The following is a 24,334-nucleotide window of genomic DNA, read 5'->3' as shown; positions in this document are numbered from 1 at the left end:
GTGGGCTTGCGGCGTCTTCGGGTCCTCCTCCCCCAGAGCACTCCGCCGGCGCTCCTGATGGCGCTCTCCTCTTGCGGGGAGGGGGGCACCGCTCCCGGGGTGTTTGGGGCAAAAGGTGGCTCATGTACGCGTTCAGGAGTCTCTGCCTTCCTCCGGTGTCTGCTCAAGTTGAGCCATTGACGTCTGCTAGGTCCTCTATGGGTCCTCTACATCTTGATGCTGCTGTGATCCTCCAGCAAGGGAATGCATCTCTTGCCTGTTTGCGTAAGTTTCTGTCTGTTGCAATCAAGGCAAAAGCTCTGTTTGTCGTAAGCAGTTGGAGGGTGGAAAGGAAGAGGTGCATCTGCTAAGTCTCCTTTTTAAGTTGCTGTGTTTATAAGCATTGCTCACCAGACAAATTCATGCCATAGCTTTTGTTATATCTATTTTCTTGTATGAGAGATAGCTTTCTTCCTTATTAGTAGTAGTTGTTAAGTCTTTTATGTGTTCTTTCCTCCCTCCATGCCACTCTCTTCTGACAAGTCTCTCCTGGTTACCTTTAGGTATTTCTGCGACAGTAACTAATAACTTTGAGTATCGACCTGTTGTAAAGAATTGGGTTCAAACTGACTAAAACATGGTCTATAAGTTAATTACTCCTATCTTAGAAGTCTAGAAAATGAGTAACAAGGTGTAAGTATACTTGTTTTGTCTCCCTCTCAAACTTTCTGTTTCCACCTATTGGAGACAGCACCTCACAGCCCCACACAAGATCCTTGTCTCTAAATTGGAAAGATACAGGTTTGATGGATGGACTATTCAATGGATAAGGAACTGGCTGGGTGGCCACATCCAAAGAGTTGCAGTCAATGTCGAAATGGAGATCGGTAACAAGTGGTGTCCCTCAGGGGTCTGTATTGGGACTGATGCTGGCCAATATCTTTGTTAATGACCTAGACAGTGGGATTGAGTACACCCTCAGCAAGTTTGCGGATGACACCAAGCTGAGCGATGAAGCTGATACGCTTGAAGGAAGGGATGCCATCCAGAGGGACCTTGACAGGCTTGAGGAGTGGGCCAATGTGAACTTCATGAAGTTCAACAAGGCAAAGTGCAAGGACTTACACCTGGGTCGGGGCAGTGCCTGTTATCAGTACTGACTGGGGGATGAATGGATTGAGAGCGGCCCTGCAGAGAAGGACTTGGGGGTACCGGTAGATGAAAAATTGGACATTAGCCATCAATGTGCACTTGCAGCCCAGAAAGCCAATCATATCCTGGGCTGCGTGAAAAGAAGTGTGGCCAGCAGGTTGATTCTCCCCCTCTGTTCCACTCTTGGCAGTGCATCCAGCTCTGGGGCCCCCAGTACAAGTCAGACATGGACATGTTAGAGTGGGTCCAGAGGAGGGCCATAAAAACGGTCAGAAGGCTGGAACATCTCTGCTATGAAGAAAAACTGAGAGAGTTGGGATTGTTCAGCCTGGAGAAGAGAAGGCTCTGGGGAGACCTTATTGCAGCCTTTCGGTACTTGATGGCTTATAAGAAAGATGGAGAGAGACTTTTTACCAGGGCCTGCAGTGACAGGACAAGGGACAACTATTTTAAACAGAAGGAAGGTAGATTTAGGTTGGACATAAGGAAGAATCTTTTTTATGATTAGGGTGGCGAGACACTGGAACAGGTTGTCCAGTGAAGTTGTGGATGCCCCATCATTGGAAGTGTTCAAGGTGAGGTTGGATGGGGCTTTGAGCAAGCTGATCTAGTTGAAGATGTCCCTGCCCATGGCAGGGAGGTTGGACTGGATGATCCATGATGGTCCCTTCTGGCCCAAACTATTCTGTGATTCATCTGAGAAACTTGAAAGAGTTGGGAAGAAGTTGATCTCCTTGTCTTCACTGAAATGTTGAGTAGGGACCCCTTCACAGAAACATGCTTAAAGCTGTTGATTGCTGTAGGTTTTATTTTGTTTTTCCAAAATCCTTTCCCTCTCTATTGCATGTTTAAGTCTTCTGCAATGCCATAAATTTCCCATTTCTAGAATTGTCAATCTGTAATAGTTCTGTGACAAGAATTTCTGATTGAGATTTTAGCAGGATGTGGCAAGTTTCTACTCTTCTCCTACCTCCCCCAAATCAGTGTTTGCTTCTAAACAGTTTAATACCTACTGTATTCTTATGTAACTACATGTTTCTTTTAGCAACTGTTTAATTGTATATTAAAGGGTATTTCACATCAGCCTACAATTCTAAGGTGCTATTTTAGCTCTGCTTTTAGACACCCTTTAGAGATCTATACTTTTAAAGTATAACTCACTTCTGACATTTGGAATTTTTTTCTAATACAATTGATACATGTTCTTGTTTAAGAACACTTCAAACTTTTCACTAACAGAAATCTCAAATTATTGTGCTAGGTCTGCTCCCAAAAAGAAAAAAGAAAAAAAAAAAAAAGAAAAAAAAAATTGGAAAATAATTTGGGTTGCTTTATTGGAGTAGTGGAGGCCTCTGTTTTCTTCATGACTCTCTTTTGTAGATTTGAAAGGAGCTGTGATCTAAACTTAATCTAAGCTTTTTTCTTGGTATTGAGTATCTTATCTATGTCTGTGATACTTATAAAACTTAAACAGAGCATTAGAATAGAAACAGAAGAGACTGCGTTTATCAATCATAGTATGATGTATGAGGATTGAAGAGAGGTGGCTCACTTCTACTGACTTTGGATCTAGCCTTCTTTTTGAAATCATAGTTTCTATACATCTCCCTCTCTTCTGGCTGGAGTAGTAAGTTTGTTTGCAAGCAGTACATGTAACAAAAGAAAAAAAAAAAAAAGGAAGAGAACTCTAATTTTTATTATTTTTTTAAAATAAGTGTTCAACCTATTCCTGTACACTGGGATTCTACTCATGTAACTAAAATCTCTCTTGCATGTGTGTGACTAATGAAAGAGGAAACTTTGCCCATAATCATGGTAAGCTGCTGCGTGCAATCTGTAGTTCACTCCAACTGTTCACTTGTAGGTTAACTGAGGAGTTCTTTGAAGTAACAACTTTAAAAAATTAGTGTAGGTTGTCTGCCACGTATATTATCACCCATATTTTTATGCATGTGACAGGAAGCCCATCCTTACCCTGCTTTTTATTTTTGTTCTATAAGGAACTCTAGCACTGAAGACTCGCCCTTCTAATGTAAGACTTCTCTTGAAAGAAGTCTACGGTCAATTGTAGTATATGTGTTAGTTTGTCATCAACTCAGCTATTCATATAAAGCTCGTAGAGACTGTTAAATCAAAAAGTCTTTGTGGAAGAAATCCCGGTCATGAGAGGTGTGTATGGCATCCTTTGTATTGAGGTGTGATGCACGTATCCCTAGGTGATAGGGCAACCACCAGACAAGTTATTTAGCATCTCGCTGTTTTTCAGACTTGTAAGTCTAATTTCCTTTCAGCACCGGATAAGTTTGAAGTATGGTATTTGTGTGTGATTAGTGGTCTACATGCAGCTTCCCCTCTCCTTGTCTATTGATGCAGTTAGGCTGGTTTGTATACACGTTCTCTTTTTTGAAGAAGACCATACAAGTATTACCAGTTTAGTCTTTGATAAGTGATTTATAATGCTCAATTATTTCCAAAGAGTTTAGGGGGAAAAAAGCTTAGCTCCTTAAGAGATTTTTAAATTAATTAGAGAAATTTCTCATAAGAATTAGTAACAAGAAGCTGAAGCTAGGTACAAACAGCCATCTTTAACCATTTGTATAGTTATCCTGCTGTGAATGTCTTTAAATCCTAGCTTTTGATACCTTCCTGGAATAAGTGCTTTAGTGAAATACAAGGTAATGAGGTAATTGGGTGAAATGTAATGTATAAATAATAGGAGAGTTGAGATTCAGTGATCTAGTGGTTCTTCCTGCCTGTACGTTCCCTGAGTTTGTACTTCAGAAGGTTTGATCTACTTGGCTATGTTCCTTCTCAGCACTTGTGTTTTATTATGTTTGCGGAGAAGCTATGGCTTCAGAAGGAGCTGAAGGATTCCATTTATATAATGTCTGTATCATAATAGTGCACTTACAGCTAATGTGGGGTGAGTGGTCTTACTCTGCATCCGTGTTTACATTCTGCGATCCCATGCCTGAAGTCCTCCGTAAGCCTGATGGAGCCTGTTGTCTGCTGGGGATTCTTTTGCTTCTGCCCGTGATGGCCTTAGAAGGCCTCCGCCTTCCCCACTTGTAAAAGATTTATGTTGCAGTGAATTTGCGCTATGATGGAATGTGACGGCAGAGGCTCCCAGTGGTGGAGCTATCCTTTCTCTCTCTTCCCACTTTTTTGAGACCATCCACTAAGTAAATGGCTTGCTTAGTTTCCAAAATCAGTCAGCTGCATAGGCCTAGTTACGTTATTTTTGCAAACAGCTCTGCTTCTGAGAAAATCATTACAAGGTCTGCTGAGTTACATGGAAGAACTCTATTTAAAATTTTAAAAAAAAGTCTACCTCAACTTTTTTTTGGTAGAACTAAGGTTTGAAAGCTCTCTGTTCCTGTGCTTTAGCCAGTTCTCAACTAAGAGCTTAAAGCTAGCTTCCCATGGTGCTATGTCTCTGCAGTCACTCACTGCGGTTAGTTGGGGATCTCTGCGCTCTGCAGTTGGAGCCATTGCCGGCCTCTTTCTTCCTCATGTCCTCACAGTGTCTAAGAACTAGCATACTAGTTTTGCATTATGAATCTTTCTGTGTTTAACCAGGCTGTCCACCTCACTTTTACACTCATACCTGATCTTGCAGAGAGCTTGCCTGCCTATGCAGTAATTTCTGTCTTTTTTTTTTCCCTTATTTGTGGTCTCCAGCAGTTACACAGGGTTGCATGCCTCTCTTCGGACAGTGAATTTAATCCTTCTGACAAAAAGCTTCTTGTCCTTAGCTGTCTTTCACAAACCTCCTGGCAATCTTAGTCAGAGACTTTGTAGACTGCTGTACAAGCTTGTCAGTTGCAATGACTAAGAAGTGCCTCCCATTGAATCAAATGGTATTGCTGTAAATATTCAAGCTACATCTATTTGGTTTTGAATCCTAAAAAGATTTTTGTGTGCCAAAGTGCTTCTGGAGGTACGCATGCTCTAGAAGTATTTCAGTCTTCAGAGAGTAGTTTGCTACCTGAAGTCCGTAATATGGCCCTAATAATTTAATCTCTGTAATCTCAGTGGGGGTTTTGTTATTGTTGTATGTGTGGAGTTTGGGGCTTTTAAAAATTTTTTTTTTTTTTTTTAAAGCTCTGAATATTGAAATAAATCTTAAATTTTCATGTGAGGGGAAAGCATAGAGTTCATTCAAAAGGTGGTATGGAGGACTTTTTACCTATGCTAATAACAGAAGCAAATGCAAGTTGACAAGTTAGGTAAAAATTCACAGTGAGGGGAAAGTTCTGAGAAGGTTATGTGGCCAAGTTGCTTGTAGTCCAGTGGGACATTCCTCAAATAAAACAGTTTACTGACAATACAATAAAAGCCAGCAATATTAAGAGAATTAAAGAATAGTTATGTTTCCTGTGCAGTGCTTCAAAGTTTGTGGACAATTTCTAAATAAGGCATGAGAGTGTGTGTGGTTTGGGTTTTATTTTGTGGGTTTGTTGGTTTTTTGCCTTTGTAGGAGAGGAGTGTGGGGACTGGAAAGATGGTTAGTTAAGAATAAACTTAAAATGCTTCAAACAAAAACTTGCAGAATATTTTTACGTTTACATTTTATAATTTGTTTTTATTGTTATTTTTCCTTCTGAAAGAAATGAACTTACAACAGAGAAGTTTAAGATGGTTGGCTAAACAGAAGACTGATGAAAAATTAATTTTTTCAGCAATGCTTCAAACTGGGCTGGTCCTAAAATTACATTTCTCAAACACAATGTTTTGTAGAGAAACAAGTATTTTTGCTTACCATGTGTGTAGATTCTCTTAAAAAACAAAATAGTAACACTAGTGGCCTTCTAGACTAGTATTTTAGTTTATCAGTATATTTTAGTTTATCAGTATATGAAATCATATCGATGCAATTGCTTTTTTTCCCCCACTAATAATTCATACCGATGTAGAACTGTTGATGTAGTTAAAAGAGAGAAGATACAGCAGTATTACTGTATTGATAAACTCAGTATCTGCTCACGGTATATGTGAGAAGGTTCTCAAGTTTTACAGCTTTTCTTCCAGGCTTAGTTTTGCAACAGTAGCACATTAGGTGTTTAGCAAATGCTTTGTTACAGGAAAGATGTTTGTTTTTTTTTTCTTCAGCATGTGTTAGATGGCAGCATCTATATCTGAGTACTTTGCAGCAATAGTTGTTAGCCAGTCAGTGCCAGGCATAGAGCATTGAACACAGTTTAGAGCGTGATTGTTCTACAATAATTTTGCATCTGCATTTAAGCAAAACTGTTGTCTGGGATGATAGACAGCTGACTGGAAGAAGAGATAGTGAAGAGAGTTTGCTAATCTCTGAAGTCTTTCAAGAAAAAGATTACTGTTTGGTTTAGATAAGCTCTCTTTAGAATTGTCCTATAGTTTAGAAATTATGCTTACAGACAAATTGAAATAACCAAATGTGATTGTGAGAAACCTTGTTTCCTAGAAAGAAGACGATATGTTAATGTTTGGAAGCGGGGTTTCAATAGGTACTTAGGTTTTCAGGACGTTTTTTTTTTTCCTCTGGAAACTTCAATAGACCCATAGCTGACGTGTTGAAAGAAATGTATAAGACTGTAAAGTGAATTTCAGTTCACTTCCTTAAAATTATAGGTAATGTTAGAAGCTTCTTTTTGGCAAAAGACTCGCTGAATTTCATCATTTCCTCTGAAATACTAGCTTCTTGGAAGTACATTGGCCAATTGTCTCTTTGTCTCTTAAACTTTTCCTTTAAACTTCATCTTTTGTCCTATTTCTCCTTGCTTTCTTTACAACCAAATTCTTCCTGTGCATTGCTTCTATATTTTTTGCATGTGCTACACTTGTATTTTCTGCAGCTTTAAAATGCTGTTATCTGCCTTTTGAAGCAGTTCAGTTTTAATACTACATTGTTTGTAGGAAAGTTTGAATGGCTGGGTGGAGTAGAAATCTTTGAATTCTTGATAGATAGCTGTGCTCAAAGGAGAGAGTTTTACTTTTTTTTTTTTTGGTGACTCGCAAGTGCTATTTTTTTGTTTAGCTGTATGGCTGCTTATCAGTATCATTAATTGCATATGTATGTGTGTATTACTTAAGGGGTGTAGTCTGAGGAGGAGTGGCTGTCATTATCTGCATTCACTGCACTGATCAGACTCTGGACAACAGGTAATGATCAGTGTTGTTTTCCCCCCTTACCCCACAAACAGCTGCATCGATTTCATGCGTCAGATATGTTGAGCTTGCTGTTACATAATAGATTCATGCCATAATCACTTCTTGATGAAGAAGGATGTACACATACATAGCTGTGTATTTTAAGCCTGTCTGCTGTCATATTGGCTGTTCTTTGAGGAGGGAAGCAATTAAATACGTCTATTAGTTATAAACTATGTGAATCTTTATTTTACTGATAGATATCCGTATTAAGTTATGTTTGATCACTTTAGGTACTGAGGTTATTTTACAGGCTTATAAGAAATAATCTGATGAAGAAACTCCCACAGCAGGGAGTTTTGTTTGTAAAAGAGAAGCTGGACTTGATATGAATAAAACATGAAAATCTGAATAAAATCCAATATAAAAACAGTCTTGCTACGATGCTGTTGAATTGCCAGTGCAAATCTGTATGTGTAAAGAGCAGTTATATTTGTTCCATATCGTTAGTAGTGTAACAGGTTTAATAATCAGAATTTTTTGATGGGATTGTAGTTTTTCAACTGGAGATCTTTCTCAGATGCCTTGTTGGGGCAGTATGGAAAAGACTATACTAAGTTTCTGTGCTTTAACTAGTCTTGCTATGGTTGGTGTTGAAACAGAAGGTTATTATAGAAGGTTATATACCTTTCTTAAAACTTCCCCATTACAGGAAAAACCCCTGCTACTTACTATTAATAATGTATCTGTTGTGTTTTTTATTAGATTGAGGACTTATGTTTAAATCGTCAAGGTTTCTGTCCAGAAACTTTCACATGTGTTTCTCTCTCTCTCAGTCTTGCCTTCAATATTCCCTTGTACCACAGAACTAGAAGCATAGGTGGCCTTTTAAAAGCGCTAGTGTCAGAGGCAGATTGGAGAACACACAAATGGCAAAGTCCATGATTTTCTGCTATTGTTTTGAGGTAAATCCCTATTCCAACATCATCAACCAAAAAAATCCCACCCAAACTTGTGGCAATATATAGATGTCTTTCTGAGTCAATTCTTCTGGAGAAATTAAATTCCAGAGAGTCTCTGGAGACTTCGTATGTATCTTTGATGGATTTTGTAATTATCTCATCAGGTGACTAAAGACAGTAAGCCCACTTGATTTCTCATTGTGTTGATCTTGGTTCACTTGAATTTAATCTAAACCCCCAAAACCACAGGGAACAACAGAGAGGAAACATAGCACTTAAATCTTTTTGAAACACTGATTTGAAACATTTTGTTCAGAAACCAAAGAATTTTTAAAAAGTGAATAAACACAGTAAGTACAGCATTGCTTACATGGAAAAACTGTGCATTGTCATTCAGTGTAAATAAATAAAATGTAATGCTCTGATTTTTAATTTTTTTTTTCCCAAGCATTAAGCTTACTGATAATCACAGTATAAATCATAGCGTATACTGAAACATTAGCAGAAGCAGCTGAATGAATAATGCTCAATTGTCCAGACACAGCAGAATTATTTTTTTAAAATCAGCTACGTATTTTCTTATTCAACGCTATTAAGATAAACATACTGTGATATACTGCAAGATCATAAATGTATAGGAAACAAGTTCATTCAGTAAAGTTAAATAAGTCTTTATTTCCTGTGGATTTGTGTCACAAGTCTTCTCTTCAGTAAACCCCCTGCATTCCTCAGCTGCAATACTGCCAGCTTGTACTTTCATTCCCTGTAGCTCTGTTCAGAAATCCCTCTTCCCTCATCCTCCAGGTCTCTGTTCCTTCGTGCTTGCTGGCTGCGGTCCGGGCAGGATGCAGTACCTGATACTGCTAATTCTGTGCAGGCAGACGAGGGAATACTTAACCACTGAGCTTTCCCTGCAATCTCTCCCTGAGGGAGAGCTGTTTGGATGTTTGTTCTACCAGTTCCCAGTTTCTATGAAAGCTGTTTAACTTGATATCCCTCAGACCTCTATCAAATTTGTTGTGTGTGTGATTTTTTTTTTTTTTTTTTTTAAAGAAAAAGTAAAGGGCAATCCCTAAGGGATAAGGTGGTGCAGGTGGACATAGAAGTTAATTTTCCTTAGAAAATCAGGGTAATGCATCTGAGGAGCGAGGAGGAACTGTAAGGGGAAGTTCTTATGCCTTTGTTGCGGTTGGGGTGTGTGTGTCTGTGTGTTTGTTGTTTTGTTTTTTAAGGCTACGTTTATTTATGGTTTTTTTTTAATTGCTTCTTTCTTTTTATATTTTTCTATAATTTGTATTAAACTAGTTTACTGGAGATCGTTCTCTCTTGCTTTTTAGTGGATAATCAGTGAGGGAGTTCGTTATTTAATCTAGATACATGTCCTAACTGAAAAAGTACTTTGGTATCAACCCTTGATCCTTCTCCTGACTTTAGTTCATCCAAAATGCTTGCCTGGAACTCTTGTAGCAATTTTATTTTTAATTTGTAGCCCATGATAAGTCACTATAGCAACACGCCAAAAATATGTAAGAATGACTAGAAAAACCTAGCTCTTGCCTAACTGCTGCTAGGTATACAGTTGAGGAATTAACAAATGACAAAATTCTTACTGTTGTTTGGGATAACTTGGTGCCAATTTAATTGACTTTAATTGGCCTTTCAGAATACTTTCGGGAATTTTGAGTTGTTCTGTGATGACATGCATTATACTTAAGAATTACTCAGAATTACTTCCTCATACTTACTCTTCCGACCTGGTTCATCAGTTCAGTTTAAGCTGTCAATAGCTGAACTATTATATTATTTTATATGTGTATTTTTAAGTCCTTACTGCAAACGAGGGGTTGCTTAGTCTAACAGTAGAACTATTCTTTCTGTGAGGCATTTAATTCATGCAGATTTGTGACCTTATGGTAGTCTGGATATTGACGTTTTCTTCCCTGAAAGTAGAATGATACCCTTGCTTCTTTTGTAGTCCAATATTGTCAAATATTGTTAAATATTAATGATTCTATCTGAGCAGATTTTTTTGCTGATTGTGTGAAATACTGCTTTTTGTGAACTGGTTAATGTTTGCTGGTCTACAGTTGTATTCTAGTAGATTAGGACCAGTGGGTGGCATTTATATCACAAGACAGTAAAAAATGGGCATTCAAAAAGAATGTAGCACATTCTGACTTCAAATTCCTTCTTTCCATAAATTTCTGGAGCTTTTCATGCGTTTAATCAGTAATTGACTCCTAGTATCTCCCGGGTGATTTTTTTCAATTGTCAATATTAGTTAATTTAAGAGCTGATTCAACGTTTAAAATATCTCTGCTTCTAGTGGACCTTTACCCTATTCCATTTTTCTGTTCCTTTTGTACATATTTGTCCAGGCCAGCATCCTTTCTTTTTCCTTGGCTGAACCATTGCCACATTACTCTATGATTTTCTCTGAAAGTTGACTGCTTAACTGACTAAATAAAACACATGAGGAGTCTGATGCATTTGCACACAAAATTGTTATATACAAAACAGATTTAATACGCAGAATTGCTTAGATGATTTTTTTTTTTTCCCCTGAAGTCGGGAAGTGTAAGGATTCAAGTAGCTGACACCATGCATTTACACTTACTTTTTCTTATGTTCCTTTCATCTCATTTTATTACAGTTATTCATTAAGAGGAGTATAAATTTATCCGATGTTTTGTAGGGGCACTTGACATGTCTGTAGGGTTATAATTTGATTGATTTTTTTCAGGTCAATAAACGGGAACGTTACTATGCTGTAGAGGCATTAATACTGAGCTGGCCCTATCTCAGTGTAACTAGACTATTAATCTTCCCAAAAAGCCGAGATTCTTGCACTAAAACAATACTGTTCAGCAATAATATTAAAAACAGAGTTATTGCATGATGAAGGAGCAGTGAAGGGAAGTTACTGGCTTGTGACCTGTCCATTAGTATCTATATTATGCATTGGAATGTGATGCCAATATCTCTGAGCTAGCTTTGATCCTAAGTGGTGAAACCATGTAAACTGGTTTAAAAACAAAACAAAACAAAACAACTGAAAACAACATGCAAACTGGTAAAACCATTGTTGTGGATATCTGAGTAAAGATCCACAGGTAGGATAATCCAGTTTTGGTGCCCTCTGGTTAGAAGTGTGTCTAAGGATTATAGTGTAACATTATCTGATCTAAGCCAGGTACATTTATGCTGGATTCAGCTGTAGCAATACAATCTCAAGTTTATTTATTTATGTTAATAGAACTTTAACACTGTGCTTGACTGAGAGAGTTTTCTTTTTTTCTTTCAGCTGATGCAGCCCAGCAGTTTCAGTATGCAGTGAGAGTTATTGGAAGCAACTTTGCTCCCACCGTTGAACGGGATGAATTTCTTGTGGCAGAGAAAATCAAGAAAGAACGTAAGTGCATCTTTGGGTTTTTTCTTAGAAATAGGAATGGAAGTTCTTCAGGAAGTTTATCTGATCTGTTTGTTCCTCTGAAAATGGGACAACTCTGTCTCACAGATGGTTATCTAATTTGTTATTAATGCTCACCCCCTGAAAATCTCATGATGGAAATTCCATTAATTCCCCAGTTAGTATGCTCTGAGTGGCTATTTGTATACACAGCTCAGATTTTTCTGAATGCTCAGCTTAGACTTCTCTTGCTGGCATTTACTTCATGTCTTAGCCACTATGAAAATAAAGAACAGTCAATATTGCACTCCTTTCACTTTAATAATACTCAGACTTTATGAATTCATGGTTCTTTTTAGAAGACTGATATTTTTGTGATGTGCACTTCAGAAATGTTACACTTTGGCATAGTTAACTTCATGAGCATGTGTGTGAAACTTGCCGAATGAGCATCCTGGGAACTGATGGAATTGTTTATGTGACTTACCTGATATTTCTTGCCTTCAGTTTCTCTACAAGTTTATCTGCAACCACCTTCTCAAAACCAAAACATTAGGCTGTGACAGCGTAAGTTATGTTGCAGTTACGTTCCATTGTGCTCTGTGTTGCTCTGAGTCAAGTGTTGCACTGTGTGAATCCAATGGGGATGTGATGCATTCTTCTTGAAAAGCCAAATACTGCTTTCAGCAGATTATGTGCTCTACAGTAGACTGTCCAGAAACAATTTCTTGAAGTATGCTAATTAAATTAAAGCTTCATATTTGAGCTTTGAATATTCAGTCAGGGAGATTGAATTAGGGTGACTGAAGTCAGTAGTTGTAACTGTTTTAAAGTACGTGTGTATTTCTTGCTGACGCAGAGCTTTCATGAGTTGCTGGTAGGCAGATAAGCCCATCAGAATTTCTCTGATGCAACTCCAAAACACTGTATTCTAGAGTATAGACTTTCTGCGTGAGTTTCTATGTGCTTTGGCTAGTAGTAGCCAGTACAGCATATATTCTTTGGGCCTATTGCCAGGAGTTTTGAAGAGGGCTATCTCCCTCATCTTCCTTCTCCCCAACTTCAGCTTGTAGGCTGATGTTAGTGGTCATGTAACAAGTAACTGGATATATCCTTCTAACTTTACATTTATTTTGGAGTTACCGTGCAGGAAGTCACTTATTTGGCAAAATGTACTTAGCAGTGGCTTTTGATGCTAATTAACATTTCTAACATTTAACAGCGATTTTTTATTATTAAGGTTTCTTCAGATGTTTTTGGTTTATCTTTTTTTTTTTTTAAAAAACATGGCTCTTTCTGATGTAGCATGGCTTTTCTGAAGACATCTTAAAGCTTGAAGATGTTTTTCCTCTGAGCAAAGACTTCTGTTATGTAACTGGCAGTGATTGAGACTGTTGTTTTTCTTAATATATAAAAGTTGTGTGACTGTGGAATTCTGCTTGACTTTGATCAAGTGGCATTACTACTTTTGTTTCTTGCTTTTATTGCCTAAAATAGGAACAATTACACTTAGTTTTGTGAGGGGCTTTATAGCATTCTTTAACCCATATCTGCTTTCAATTATGTTTTAATTTCCTAAACCTACAGAATGGCAGACTAGACTTTAAAAGGGCACTTATTTTATTGCTCTAAGAAAAAACAGGTACTTACATTGCATCACTTCTGATGCAAGAATTTTCAGGGCTCTAATGCAGATAACATGAAAACAGAGAAAGCTGTATGAGTAAATAGAGTGAAACAGTTAAGCATCATTATGCTTTCTGATCTACCACAAATACCTAATTTCAGACATGAATATTATACTTCTTTCAATTTTTTAATCTATATTGCTTTTTTTTAATAGTTGTGCGACAAAGAAGGGAAGCAGATGCTGCTTTGTTTTCAGAACTCTACAGAAAACTCAGTTCACAGGTAGTGTAATAAATGTATAAAGAGTAAAGAAACTGGAAGCACACATATGCATCTTTCTGACATCATAGAGTTGTTTTGGAGAGTGCTTGGGTCATTAACAGTATTTTTCCTGAGAGGATGGTTGAATACTGGAACAGGTTGCCCCGGAAAGTTGTGGAGTTATAAAATAAGATTCCCAGTTGTCATTTGCACGTACCTGATTTTTGACAACAAAAATCAGTTAATGTAAAAGATGATGTTTTCTATATAACAGAAGATTTGTCCTTATTTTGCTCTTTGTGTTTAGGAGAAATGTTTTTCTCTGTTCTTCTGCTTTTTATTCATGAATTTATGTATAGATCATGGCTGAGTTCTACAGGATAATACTAAGATTTTAAGATGACAAAAAAGTGATTCTGTGGAGAGTATGACTACTCAGAACTCAGTTCTGCCCCTCCCCTCATCCATACTTACTCACGAGTTTGTTAGTGCTTGGAGCTTAAGTTACTCTGTAACTCTTCCTGTTTTCCTTACCCTGTGGGTTTGTGTATTGTTTGCATTGGTCTGTACAGTGAAGCAAGTGTCGCTGGTTTGCACACAGCTGTTCCGATGACTTCAGTCATTGGTTTCAGCCTCTTCTTGCATGTATTACACTATGTGATCTGGCTCTTTTAATACAGGTTTTCTGTAACGTGCTTCTGTAGCTTATGTACTATGTTGCCATATCATTGCATTTGGCAAGCAACATAGCTGCAGAGCATGATGGCTGTAAACTTTGAAACAGAATGCCTTGTCGGTGTTCATATCAGTGTGGAGATTCTTTCGAATGTAATACAAGCTTACATCAGCTATGTCCTCATGTTTTGCTGCCTGCTCAAATGTTTGAGATTCTTCTAACCTGTCTTTTTTTTTTTTTCTGTGCTAGCATCTTGTGTACATGAAATGGTATCATCTGAATACTGCCTTCTTTAAAATTCACTCTACCAATTATTATTCAATCTGCTGTTAGGTTTATTACTAATGGTGGACAATCATTTGTTTTCCCCATGAGCTTAGGGAAGGGCACAGAAGGAATATGCGTTTTCTGAATCAATGAGGCTTTTTCTTCCTCCAGCAATTCTCTTGAAAGCAACTAGGAGAAAGAAAAAAGCTTGTGTGAATCTGTTTTAACTTCATTTCACCCATTACTCTAAAGAGAAAAGCAGGTCAGTGCTTATTTTAGTGGCAGCTTGCCAGTTGAGCAAACCATGCTTCTTGAGGCACTTAGACTTATTCTGTTCTGGTCAGTAGAAGAAGCAGTAATGTTGCTACTCCTTCTTCACCAGTTGTTAATGAGTTGCTGGATTAATTATTTGCAATACCTCTACTTTTTGCTTGTTGAGATCAAAGCAGAAGATAATAGACTTCTTTACATAATAATATAGAATGTCTCCTTCGACTCTTACATAACTATATAGAGCTTCAGTAGGTTTGGTTAGTGGGCTCTGTCCTGAAGAAATAACTGTTCTATGGCTAAACATCTTATACTATGTAACATGCACACAAAATGCATAATTTGCAGAGAAACAGGAAAAATTAAAAAAGGTGAGAATGAAAATGTGTTTAAAAAAGAGAATTTCAAAGTGACCTTGAAAGTGCTTTTTGCAAGACTGATAGCACTGAATTACATTGCTTCATAAGGGATGGAGTCTTTGTTGAATCTTGGTATGACTAAAGTTTCCTTTATATTCAACATTGCTTAGTATTCCAGACCATAGCCTGATCAATATTGTGAGGGAACTTGCATGAGTTTCTTTGACTTACTGCACTACTTAATGTCCATTATAATGTTCTATGTCTCTGATCAATTCAGGTGCAAGCGTTAGTGTCACAAAACTACGGAGTAACATATCTAGAAACATGTGTATCTAAAAGAAAACATTTTAATATTTCCATAAATCTTCTCTTCAAAGCGTTCTTTTTGTAGGTTGGGCTTTAGCATTGTTCTGTCTTCTGCTGAAATCCAAAGCTTCTGAGAGTGTTATTCTAACAGTCTATATGTATCTGTCTATTTGTCTGTTTGCTAGAGACTATATTGCATATTCCTCAAGTTTCATGTTAACAATGTCTCTATCTTAAGCTGTGAAAATTTTGGTAGCTTTCTTAAATGGCATTTAAAGTAATAGAAATTGAAGCATCAAACTTTTGAAGCCTCCCTGTAAAGGAGAGTGAAGGGGAAAGTGGAGAAAAGACAGTTCTTTACTTAAAATTGTGCCAAGAGTTTTTCTTCTTCACCTTTGGGTTAGAGTAGCATCTGCATCTGAGATGTCTTAAATGGTGAGAGTGTGTGGGAATGCTGGTAAAAGTTCAACTCTGTATAAACCTCTTTCTTAGTAGCTATGAATTTTAAATTGAGTGTATTTGCTGATCTCAGAGCAGCTGAGAGTTCATGATTTGAACACAGTGGAGAAAATTCATAAAATTAGCAATACAGAGGCTCTAGTGCACATTCCCAGTTTACTCAAGAACATGGCTCTGAGTTGGTCTTATTTGTGTGGAAGATTGATTTGTATGTGTACATGTTAGTAGGCTGGATAATTTAAAAAAAAATCCATTGTTATCAAGAGGTAAACTCATTTCTGTTCGTTTTCATCTTTTTTTAAAGGGCATTTTGAAAAACAAATGGTCAATACTCTACCTCCTGCTTAGCCTTAGTGAAGATCCACGTAAGCAGTCTAACAAGGTAAGTAAGGAGACCTTTGTTACTTCTGAGAAACAATAAATGTGTGTCACTTAGATGTCATTAAGAATCACTATCCAGACTTATCCAACACCTCAGGTTGTGTTTGTGGTGTTTGTGTGCGAGGCTGAAAGGAAGAACATGCTTGACACAAGTATCTGCAATTTTTTTCTGTCTAATTTTTTTATACTAAGTAAATGTAAAAACATGAGCTGTCCAACATTTGTAGCTGAAGTTGTGACTTTATTAAATGGGCGATTTTTTTGTTTGCTTTCTGCTTGGCGGTGTAATGTCTGCTCACGTGCTAGTGAGTTTGAAATGGAGTAGGGAGAGCAAAATTTCTCCTTTGGTTGCAGCTCTGCTAGCACCGAAGTGCTTTTTGCAGCTATTGCTAGTGATAATTCGCAGGCAAAAATATATTGCTAAAAGTACTTTTGCTCACTGTGAGGGACTTGCTTTTTTGTCATTATAATTCTAACAATAAATTTTTCTTTGCATAAACATGGCCTTCAGTTATTTTTTGCGTCCTTGAATATTACACTCCTGTTAACTAAAGACATGACTTAAAGCAACTCACAAATCTTTTCTTTTTACTCCTCCCTTTTCAAATCCTCCCCTTTTTAGGTATCAAGTTATGCCACACTTTTTGCTCAAGCATTGCCACGGGATGCTCACTCAACCCCTTATTACTATGCCAGGCCTCAAAGCCTTCCGTTGAATTACCAAGACCGCAGTGCTCAGTCTGCCCAGAGTTCTGGCAGCATGGGGAGCAGTGGAATCAGCAGCATCAGCCTGTATGCCCTGAATGGGCCAACGCCAACTCCGCAATCACTCCTTCCAGGGTAAATTAAACTGTTTTACCTTATAAATAGGTTGGGGGAAGATTAGAGATGATCTGCTCTTTCTTTCTTTCTTTCTTTCTTTCTTTTTTCTTTTTTTTTTCCTTACCCTCCCCGTTTGTATGCCATTGGAAATGCCTCTGTCGGTGTGTAGAAACTGAGTTCCTTAGCTGAACAGTTTGAATATCAAGTGCTGTCATAGGACGGTATGAAGCCATAAATGGCTGGCCAAGTGTATTCATTCTTAAACTTAATCTTAGTTATCTGCTGACCAGCTGATACTTCACTGGGTCCAATCCTTTGGATTCTAGTGCCAAGTCCTTTTCCAAATTTCTCAGTTCTCTGAAACCCTTTAAAATAGTCTTTGTCTTTCTTCTGTAAACACCTTGGATTTAGAGTCCTCACTCAAGTTCCTTTTACTAAGCATTCCTCAGCCAGTGTCAGATTAGTAGACTTAACATCCTCCATTTTCAAGTGGGTGACCTTTCTTGCATGGTCTGACTTTCTTTTAAGCATGTTCACAGCAGGTTGGCAGTTGTCCTAGAGCAGTCTTGCATCTTGAGTGGACAGGAGGTTTTTTTTGGGGGGAAAAAAAAAAAAATTATACAACAGTTGATTAAAAAAAATTACCTATTAGAAAAAGAATCCTAGAACACCTACTGTTCAGCAGTGGTTTAATTGTCTGTTTGTACCAAGGTGAATCTACATTTGGAACTGAAACATTCAAATACCACATAGTTCAGATTTTTGATGAGTAAAAGCTGGCCATTGTAAGCCATAAGATGATTACCTGATTATTGACTTTGTTAAATAAGCCAACACAGACAGTTACATGCTCAAAATCTGAGCCATTCTTGTGCCATTGGATATCATGTTGTATTACCCCTGCCGTTCTACAAAGCCTGACAGAGACGCCCTGCACAGAGTCTATGTTCTATAGAGGGAGAATGAACCACTCCCTCTCACAGACTATGAACACGTTCAACGGCCATTCTGTAATATATACCTGGAAATACATTGCTTCATAGAAGTTGAGCGTGGAAAAGTGAACAGAATGTTAAGAAACTTGGAAAAGTGAGGACTGTACTTATTTGCATAGCCGTTTCAGCCTTTAACGAAAAAGCCTGGAAATGAAGCCTTCGTCCAAAAGCAATGGGGACATCACTTTTCAAGAAACTGTGGTTAATGTCAGAAAGACTCAAGAGAATATAATAAAAGGAAGAAAAATAATCTTAAGGCATGCAGAAATGATCGAAGCCCTGTTGTTTTGTCCTAACAGGAGCTTCGTGGGTTACGATTTGACCAAATTCCTAATATAAGGCTAATTTATGGAAATTTTTATTAATTTCTTTCCTTTCTCATAATTGGAAAAGAGAAAGACACCATATTCTTGTCTCTTAATTCTTCTCCCCACCCCCAACAGTCACGAAACAAACACAAAATCGGAATAGATGCATTTTCAGGAAGTACCACAGCTTTATTTTGAGTTGAAGTTTTTTTTTTTTAATACAGTGTATTTGAGATGATTTATAGAACTCATATTATGGAACTAATAACCAGTGCTGACACAACTGGATTTTATTGTTATTAATGTGCTTTACAATACAAATACTTTCTTGACTGTCAGTACTAGGTTTGTATGGTGTATCTTGGATGCACAAGTAGAGGATATCTTTAAAGCTAGGAACACTGTGGTAGGACTATGCCCAACAACTGAGTGAGGAGGTGGTAGACCAGGTTAGTAAGCAAAAGATGCAGGGTGATGTGGTCAAGAGAGACCTTGAAACCAACAGAGCAGGGCAGAAGGGGGTCCACCCAAGTGTGTGCACACAGATGAAGAACGCGGAGACGACAGCCTTATAAGGGAAGCTCTCACACCTTTTCTGGGACATCAGCATAACTTTGTTGGAGTGCCTACACGCTAACACATGCAGCATGGGGAACAGACAGGAGGACTTAAGAGGTCTGTGTGCAGTATTAGGGCTATGATCTCATTGGGATCACAAAAACATGGTGGGATAGTTTGTACCACTGCTGTGTTGTAGAGGGTGGATACAGGCTCTTCGGAAAGGACAGGTTAGGATGGCAAGGCGAGGAAATTGCTGTTTACATGAGAAAGCAGCAAGAATGTATGGAGCTTTGCCTAGGGACAGATGAGGTGCCAGATAAGACTTCATGGGTTAGGATTAAAGGGCAGACCAACATGGGTGATGCTGTAGTGGGCATCTGCTGTAGACTGCCTTATCAGGAAGAGGTAGGTGAGGTCTTTAGACAACTGGAAGAAGCCTTACATTTGCAGGCCCTTGTGTTCATGGGGGGATTTAATCACCACAATATCTGCTGGAGGGGGAGTGCTGCAGGGCGCAAGCAATCTGGAAGGTTTCTGAAGTGCACTGATGGTAACTTTCTGACACAGGTGATTGAGGAGATGATGAGGAGAGGTGCTTTGCTGGACTTGACTTTTTTACAGACAAGGAAGAACTGGTTGGGAAGGCAAAGGTTGGGGCCAGCCCTGGCTGCAGTGATCATGAGATGGTGCAGTTCAGGATTCTGAAAGGAAGAAGCAGAGCAAAAAGCAGGATCCCATCCCTGGACTTCAGCAGAGACTTGGGCTTTTCTGGGATCTGCTTGGAAGAATCCCATGAGAGACTCCCCTGGAGAAAAGAGGGGTACAGGAGAGAATAGAGTAGTTCAGTTTGAAGGGACCTACAACGATCATCTGGTCCAACTGCCTGACCTGAGAGCTGGTTGATATTCAAGGATCATCTCCTTCAAGCTCAAGAATGGTCCACCCTGACAAGCAGGAAGATGCCCTGCCTGCAAAGGTGGCAGGAGGCCTGCATGGATGAACAAGTAGCTCCTGACAAAACTCGGACATAAAAAAGTGCACAAAAGACGGAAGTAGGGGAAGGTTCAGACGGGCATCCAGGGTGCAGGGGAAGCCCAAACTCCCCTGGAGTTGAATCTGTGAAGGGACATGAAGGGCAACAAGAAAGAATTCTACAAGTACACGAGCAGTAAAGGAAGGCTAGGGAAAACATAGGCCTGCTGCTCAAGGGGCAGGGGCTGTGGTGACAGACGATGTGGAAAAGGCCAAGGTACTTGGTACTTTCTTTGCCTTGGTCTGTGCTGGAAAGACCAGTCCAGGACGCTGAGACCCTTGGGAAAATATTCATTGCTCCCAATTTACCCCTGGCAGAGGATGATCAGGGCCCATGGGACCTGATGGGGTGCATCCACAAGTGCTGAGGAAGCTGGCCACTGTCATTGTGAGGCCATTCTTGGTAACCTTTGAAGTCGTGGCAATTGGAGGAGGTTCCTGAGGACTGGAAGAACTCAAATGTTGCTACTTTGTTCAAGGAGAAGGATCCAGGGAAATACAGGCTGGTTAGCCTCACCTCAACACCTGGCAAGGTAATGGAGGAGCATCTAATCATGGAAAGCATTTGCAGACACATGAAAGACAAGAAGGGGGCTAAGAGTAGTCAGTCCAGACTTAAGAAAGGGAAGACATGCTTGACCTATCTTACAGCTTTCTATCATGAGATGACTGACTTGGTGGACAAGGGGAAACTGGTGAATGTTGTTTATTTCAACTTTAGTAAGATTTTTTGACGCTGTCTACCTGTAACATCCTTATTGACAAACTTAATAAAATATGGACTAGATAAGGTGACAGTGATGTGGACTGAAAACTGACCAACCTGCTAGGCTCAAAGGATTATGATCAGTGACACAAAGCCCAGTTAGAGCCCGGTCACTGTTGGTATAGCCCAGGAGCTGGATCCTATACACCTTCATCCCACCTTATGAGACAGGGTGCACCCTCAGCAGTTTTGCAGATGATAAAAAACTGGGAGGAGTGGTTGATAAAGCAGGTGATTCAGCTGCCAGTCAGGAGGACCTCACTAGGCTCCAGAAACATGCTGACAGGAACCTCCTGAAGTTCAAGAAAGCCCTGGACCTGGGGAGGAATAGCCCTATGCACCAGTACATACTGGGGGCTGACTGGCTGCAAAACAGCTTTTCAGAAAGGGCCCTGGGGTTCCTGGTAGACACCAAGTTGAACATGAGTGTGCAATGTGTGGTAAAGAAGGCCAACAAAGGCCCGGAGTGTCGGTGGGCACCCGATGTGAACCCGGAGCCAGCAATGGGCCCTTTTGACAAAGAAGGCCACCAGCCTCCTGGGCTGCATTAGGAAGAGCATCACCAGGAGGTTGAGGGAGGTAAACCTTCCTCTCTGCCCAGTACTGGTGAGGATGCATCTGAAATGCTGGGTCCAGTTACAGTACAAAAAAAGACTGAAGAGAGTCTGGAGAAGAAACCACAAACTAATTAAGGGGTTGGAGCATCTGACATATGAGGGGAGGCTGAGAGAGCTGGGACTGTTCAGCCTGGAGAAGAAAAGGCTCAGGGGATCTTACCCATGGGATTGTACCTAACCAGGGGAGTAGAGAAGACTGAGCCAGACTTTTCTCAGTAGTGCCCAGGGAAAGGACAAGACGTAATTGGCAAAACTTGTAAGACTGGGAATCCCAGTTAAACATAAGGGAAAAAACTTCTTTTACAGTGAGGTGAGGTGTGTGTTTGGGGGCAGGGGGGATGTTGTGAAACATTGGAAGGGGTTGCACAGAGAGGTTGTGTAGTCTCCATGCTTGAAAATATTCAAAACATGACTGGACAATGCACCAGGCAACCTTCTCTAGTTGAGCCTGCTTTGAGCAGGAGAGCTGGAGGAGGTGATCTCCAGAGGTCCCTTCCAACCTTAGCCATTATATAATCCTGATACAGGATAGAAAGGTATGTCAGTGAGGTTATTTTGTATATCTGCTTGCTTAAAAATATCAGCAGAACCTACCCTGTTCCTGTCATATTCTTGGTCTGACCTGTTCAGACTGTTCAATTTCATAGCAATTTCACTGCTCTCTCTAGTCCTGTAATCTGTGAGCTGGGCAACCCAAATTAGATCTTCCAGTGAGTTTCATTCCTCCTGAACTTCTGTTTATACGTGTTTCCCTTTCTTTCTAGAGTACATTCTTCTTGAAGTGTAACAGCCTAAATTCAGTGTTTCACTCTAGTTGAGGTGTTACAAATGCTAAGCACAACAGAGTTGCTCTGTCTTGCGGGCTGTGTTCTTGTTCACTAGCTACAATCATATAAGTACGTGTGTGACATCCCATGAGTTATGATGTGGTGGTTGAGAGAGGAAGTGCATTCCTCAGCTTTTTTTACATGGACATTTGTGTTGCATCTCTCCCTGCAACTGTGCTTTCACAGCTTTGTGGAATTCTTTTTTTTTTTTTTTTTTTTTTTTTTTTTTTTTTTTAAATATGTGTATACTTCCAAATGTTTACATTCAGTTGCGGGACCGGGGAGGAATGGTCAACAGCAAAAATCCTTTGCAAATATTTTCAACTTTATTTTTCATCATCATGATACAGAAATAATCAGAAAGCTAACTTCTAGTCTTAACATTTTTCACGTTTAAGACTATTTTTGTGAGAAGATTTGACAAGTTTGAGAGGGAGGGAAATTGGAGCTTGTCTAGATGCTCCCTCCTTGTTCACATCTTCAGGCAGTTGATACAAACTATCCTAAATGGTAGAGTAGCAGGAAAGTGAACTTTCTCTTTCTCTACTTTCCTTTAGTTCTTTGGCATGTAACTACAGTTTCAAGTAATAACAAAACTTAAATATTTGTTGTTTGTTATGACTGTTGTTTATTATTGTTATAGTTAACTTCACTTTTAATCCATTTCAGCATATCTACACAGTTCAGTGTGAGCAAAGTCTATCTTTGATATGAAATCGTATTTGTCAAATTCGTACCTCCTTTCTTTTCTACAGTTTTTTTTTTTAAAGTGTAAGTTTATAGGGAGCAATAAATTACTTGTATATTCTGCACCCTTTTTTAAGGTTCCTTTATTAAAAAAAGAACACAAACAAAACATCCACAAGAAACAAACTCAAGCTTGGAGCATTTTTCAAAATTTGCATACCCCAAACCAGCTGGTGGGTATAGAATCAAAGTTTTTAAAGATGTTTCTTCCTTTTGTCCTTCTAGACAATCCTATCAAGCCCCAGGCGTTGGAGATTGCCTCCGTCAACAATTAGGGTCACGTCTCGCATGGACTCTAACTGCAAGCCAGCCTTCTTTACAAAGCACTACCTCAAAAGGCTTTTCAAATGCTGTCTCCCGTGGTGTGCCAAGGTCAAGACGAGAAGGGGATGCAAGTGGTGAGCAAAGATGCATTTGTTAAAGATAACTTTTTACAATTGTTATCTAAATCCTCCATTATTTTTTAATGGTTTTGAAATAGTTTTATAGCATGTTAAATTTTTTGAGGAGTGTTTTGCTAGAATGTATTCGATGGAATAATGGAAGCAAATACGGAAGACTAGTATATTTGGCCACAATCTCTTTGGCTGGTTGTTAATTTCTTTTTGCAATGATTGGTTTGATAATGTGTTCTGGTCTTCTTAAAAGACTGACTTCATTGCAGTGTTTGTCAGAATCAAGTGATTGTGGTTTGTGAGTAATGATCACGCTTTTGATGATCAGAAGATGCTACTGCTTTTAGAAAGGCGGAAAGAGAGCTCAATGAACAGAACTTGTCAAAATAGACTCAGCCATTTGTGATTCTGTCTTTTAAAACTTGGAAATATGTACTGGAATAGAGAGCTATTAAAACTACTTTTTTCTTTAAATTAGCACACTGTTTATGGTGGTTGTATTTAGAGCAATTGACATAAAATATTGTCAATAAAATAAAAAATAGATAAATATTACTAATTTATTTCCTTGATTAAGCGGCTTTAAACTTGAAACTGATGCCTAGAGGATCTATTCTGAATTTACACGAGTGTAACTAAGGAGAAATTGTTTAACAGATTACCTCTGTGGCAATTGTGTAAGTTTCAACCCGCTCTACTTTTACTGTAAAAATGGGAGACTTTTCTGAATAAGGGAGCTAATGGCAGATGTTGTCATCCTACAGTGCTGTTACTCTCTGGGAAAGAAAGATAAGAGATATGGTGGTTTTTTTGTTTTTAATAACTCCAATATAAAGAAGTGTGGGTAGTTAGAAGCTAAAATATAGTCTGTCTGCCAGTCCCTGCATCTTTATGAGTAACAGTGCACAAAGCAACAGCTTATAGACCAAACACAGTTGTACTGGTATATCTGAGGGCAGCATTTGCCATTTAGAATCTAATAAACAATACTGTTGATGTGCAAGAGAGCGTGTATATAT

The 24,334-nt window shown here is 38.8% G+C and overlaps 1 protein-coding gene across 1 annotated transcript; it reads left to right on the top strand.

Moving 5' to 3' along the window:
- Nucleotides 1-856: 856 nt before the first annotated feature.
- Nucleotides 857-23,318, top strand: LOC104077750 (gamma-tubulin complex component 3-like; the record flags this gene model as incomplete). Its single annotated transcript, XM_009579108.1, has 6 exons — nucleotides 857-866; nucleotides 11,530-11,637; nucleotides 13,478-13,545; nucleotides 16,169-16,246; nucleotides 16,868-17,085; nucleotides 23,146-23,318. Coding segments are annotated over exons 1-6 (655 nt in total), but the record flags the coding sequence as incomplete, so codon positions are not given.
- Nucleotides 23,319-24,334: the final 1,016 nt, after the last annotated feature.

Source organism: Fulmarus glacialis, unplaced genomic scaffold (genome assembly GCF_000690835.1).
Source record: "Fulmarus glacialis isolate BGI_N327 unplaced genomic scaffold, ASM69083v1 scaffold836, whole genome shotgun sequence".
In the NCBI taxonomy this organism is placed as follows: domain Eukaryota; kingdom Metazoa; phylum Chordata; class Aves; order Procellariiformes; family Procellariidae; genus Fulmarus; species Fulmarus glacialis.
Note: the sequence above shows the minus strand (reverse complement) of the source record. Positions and strands in the feature narration are given on the sequence as shown.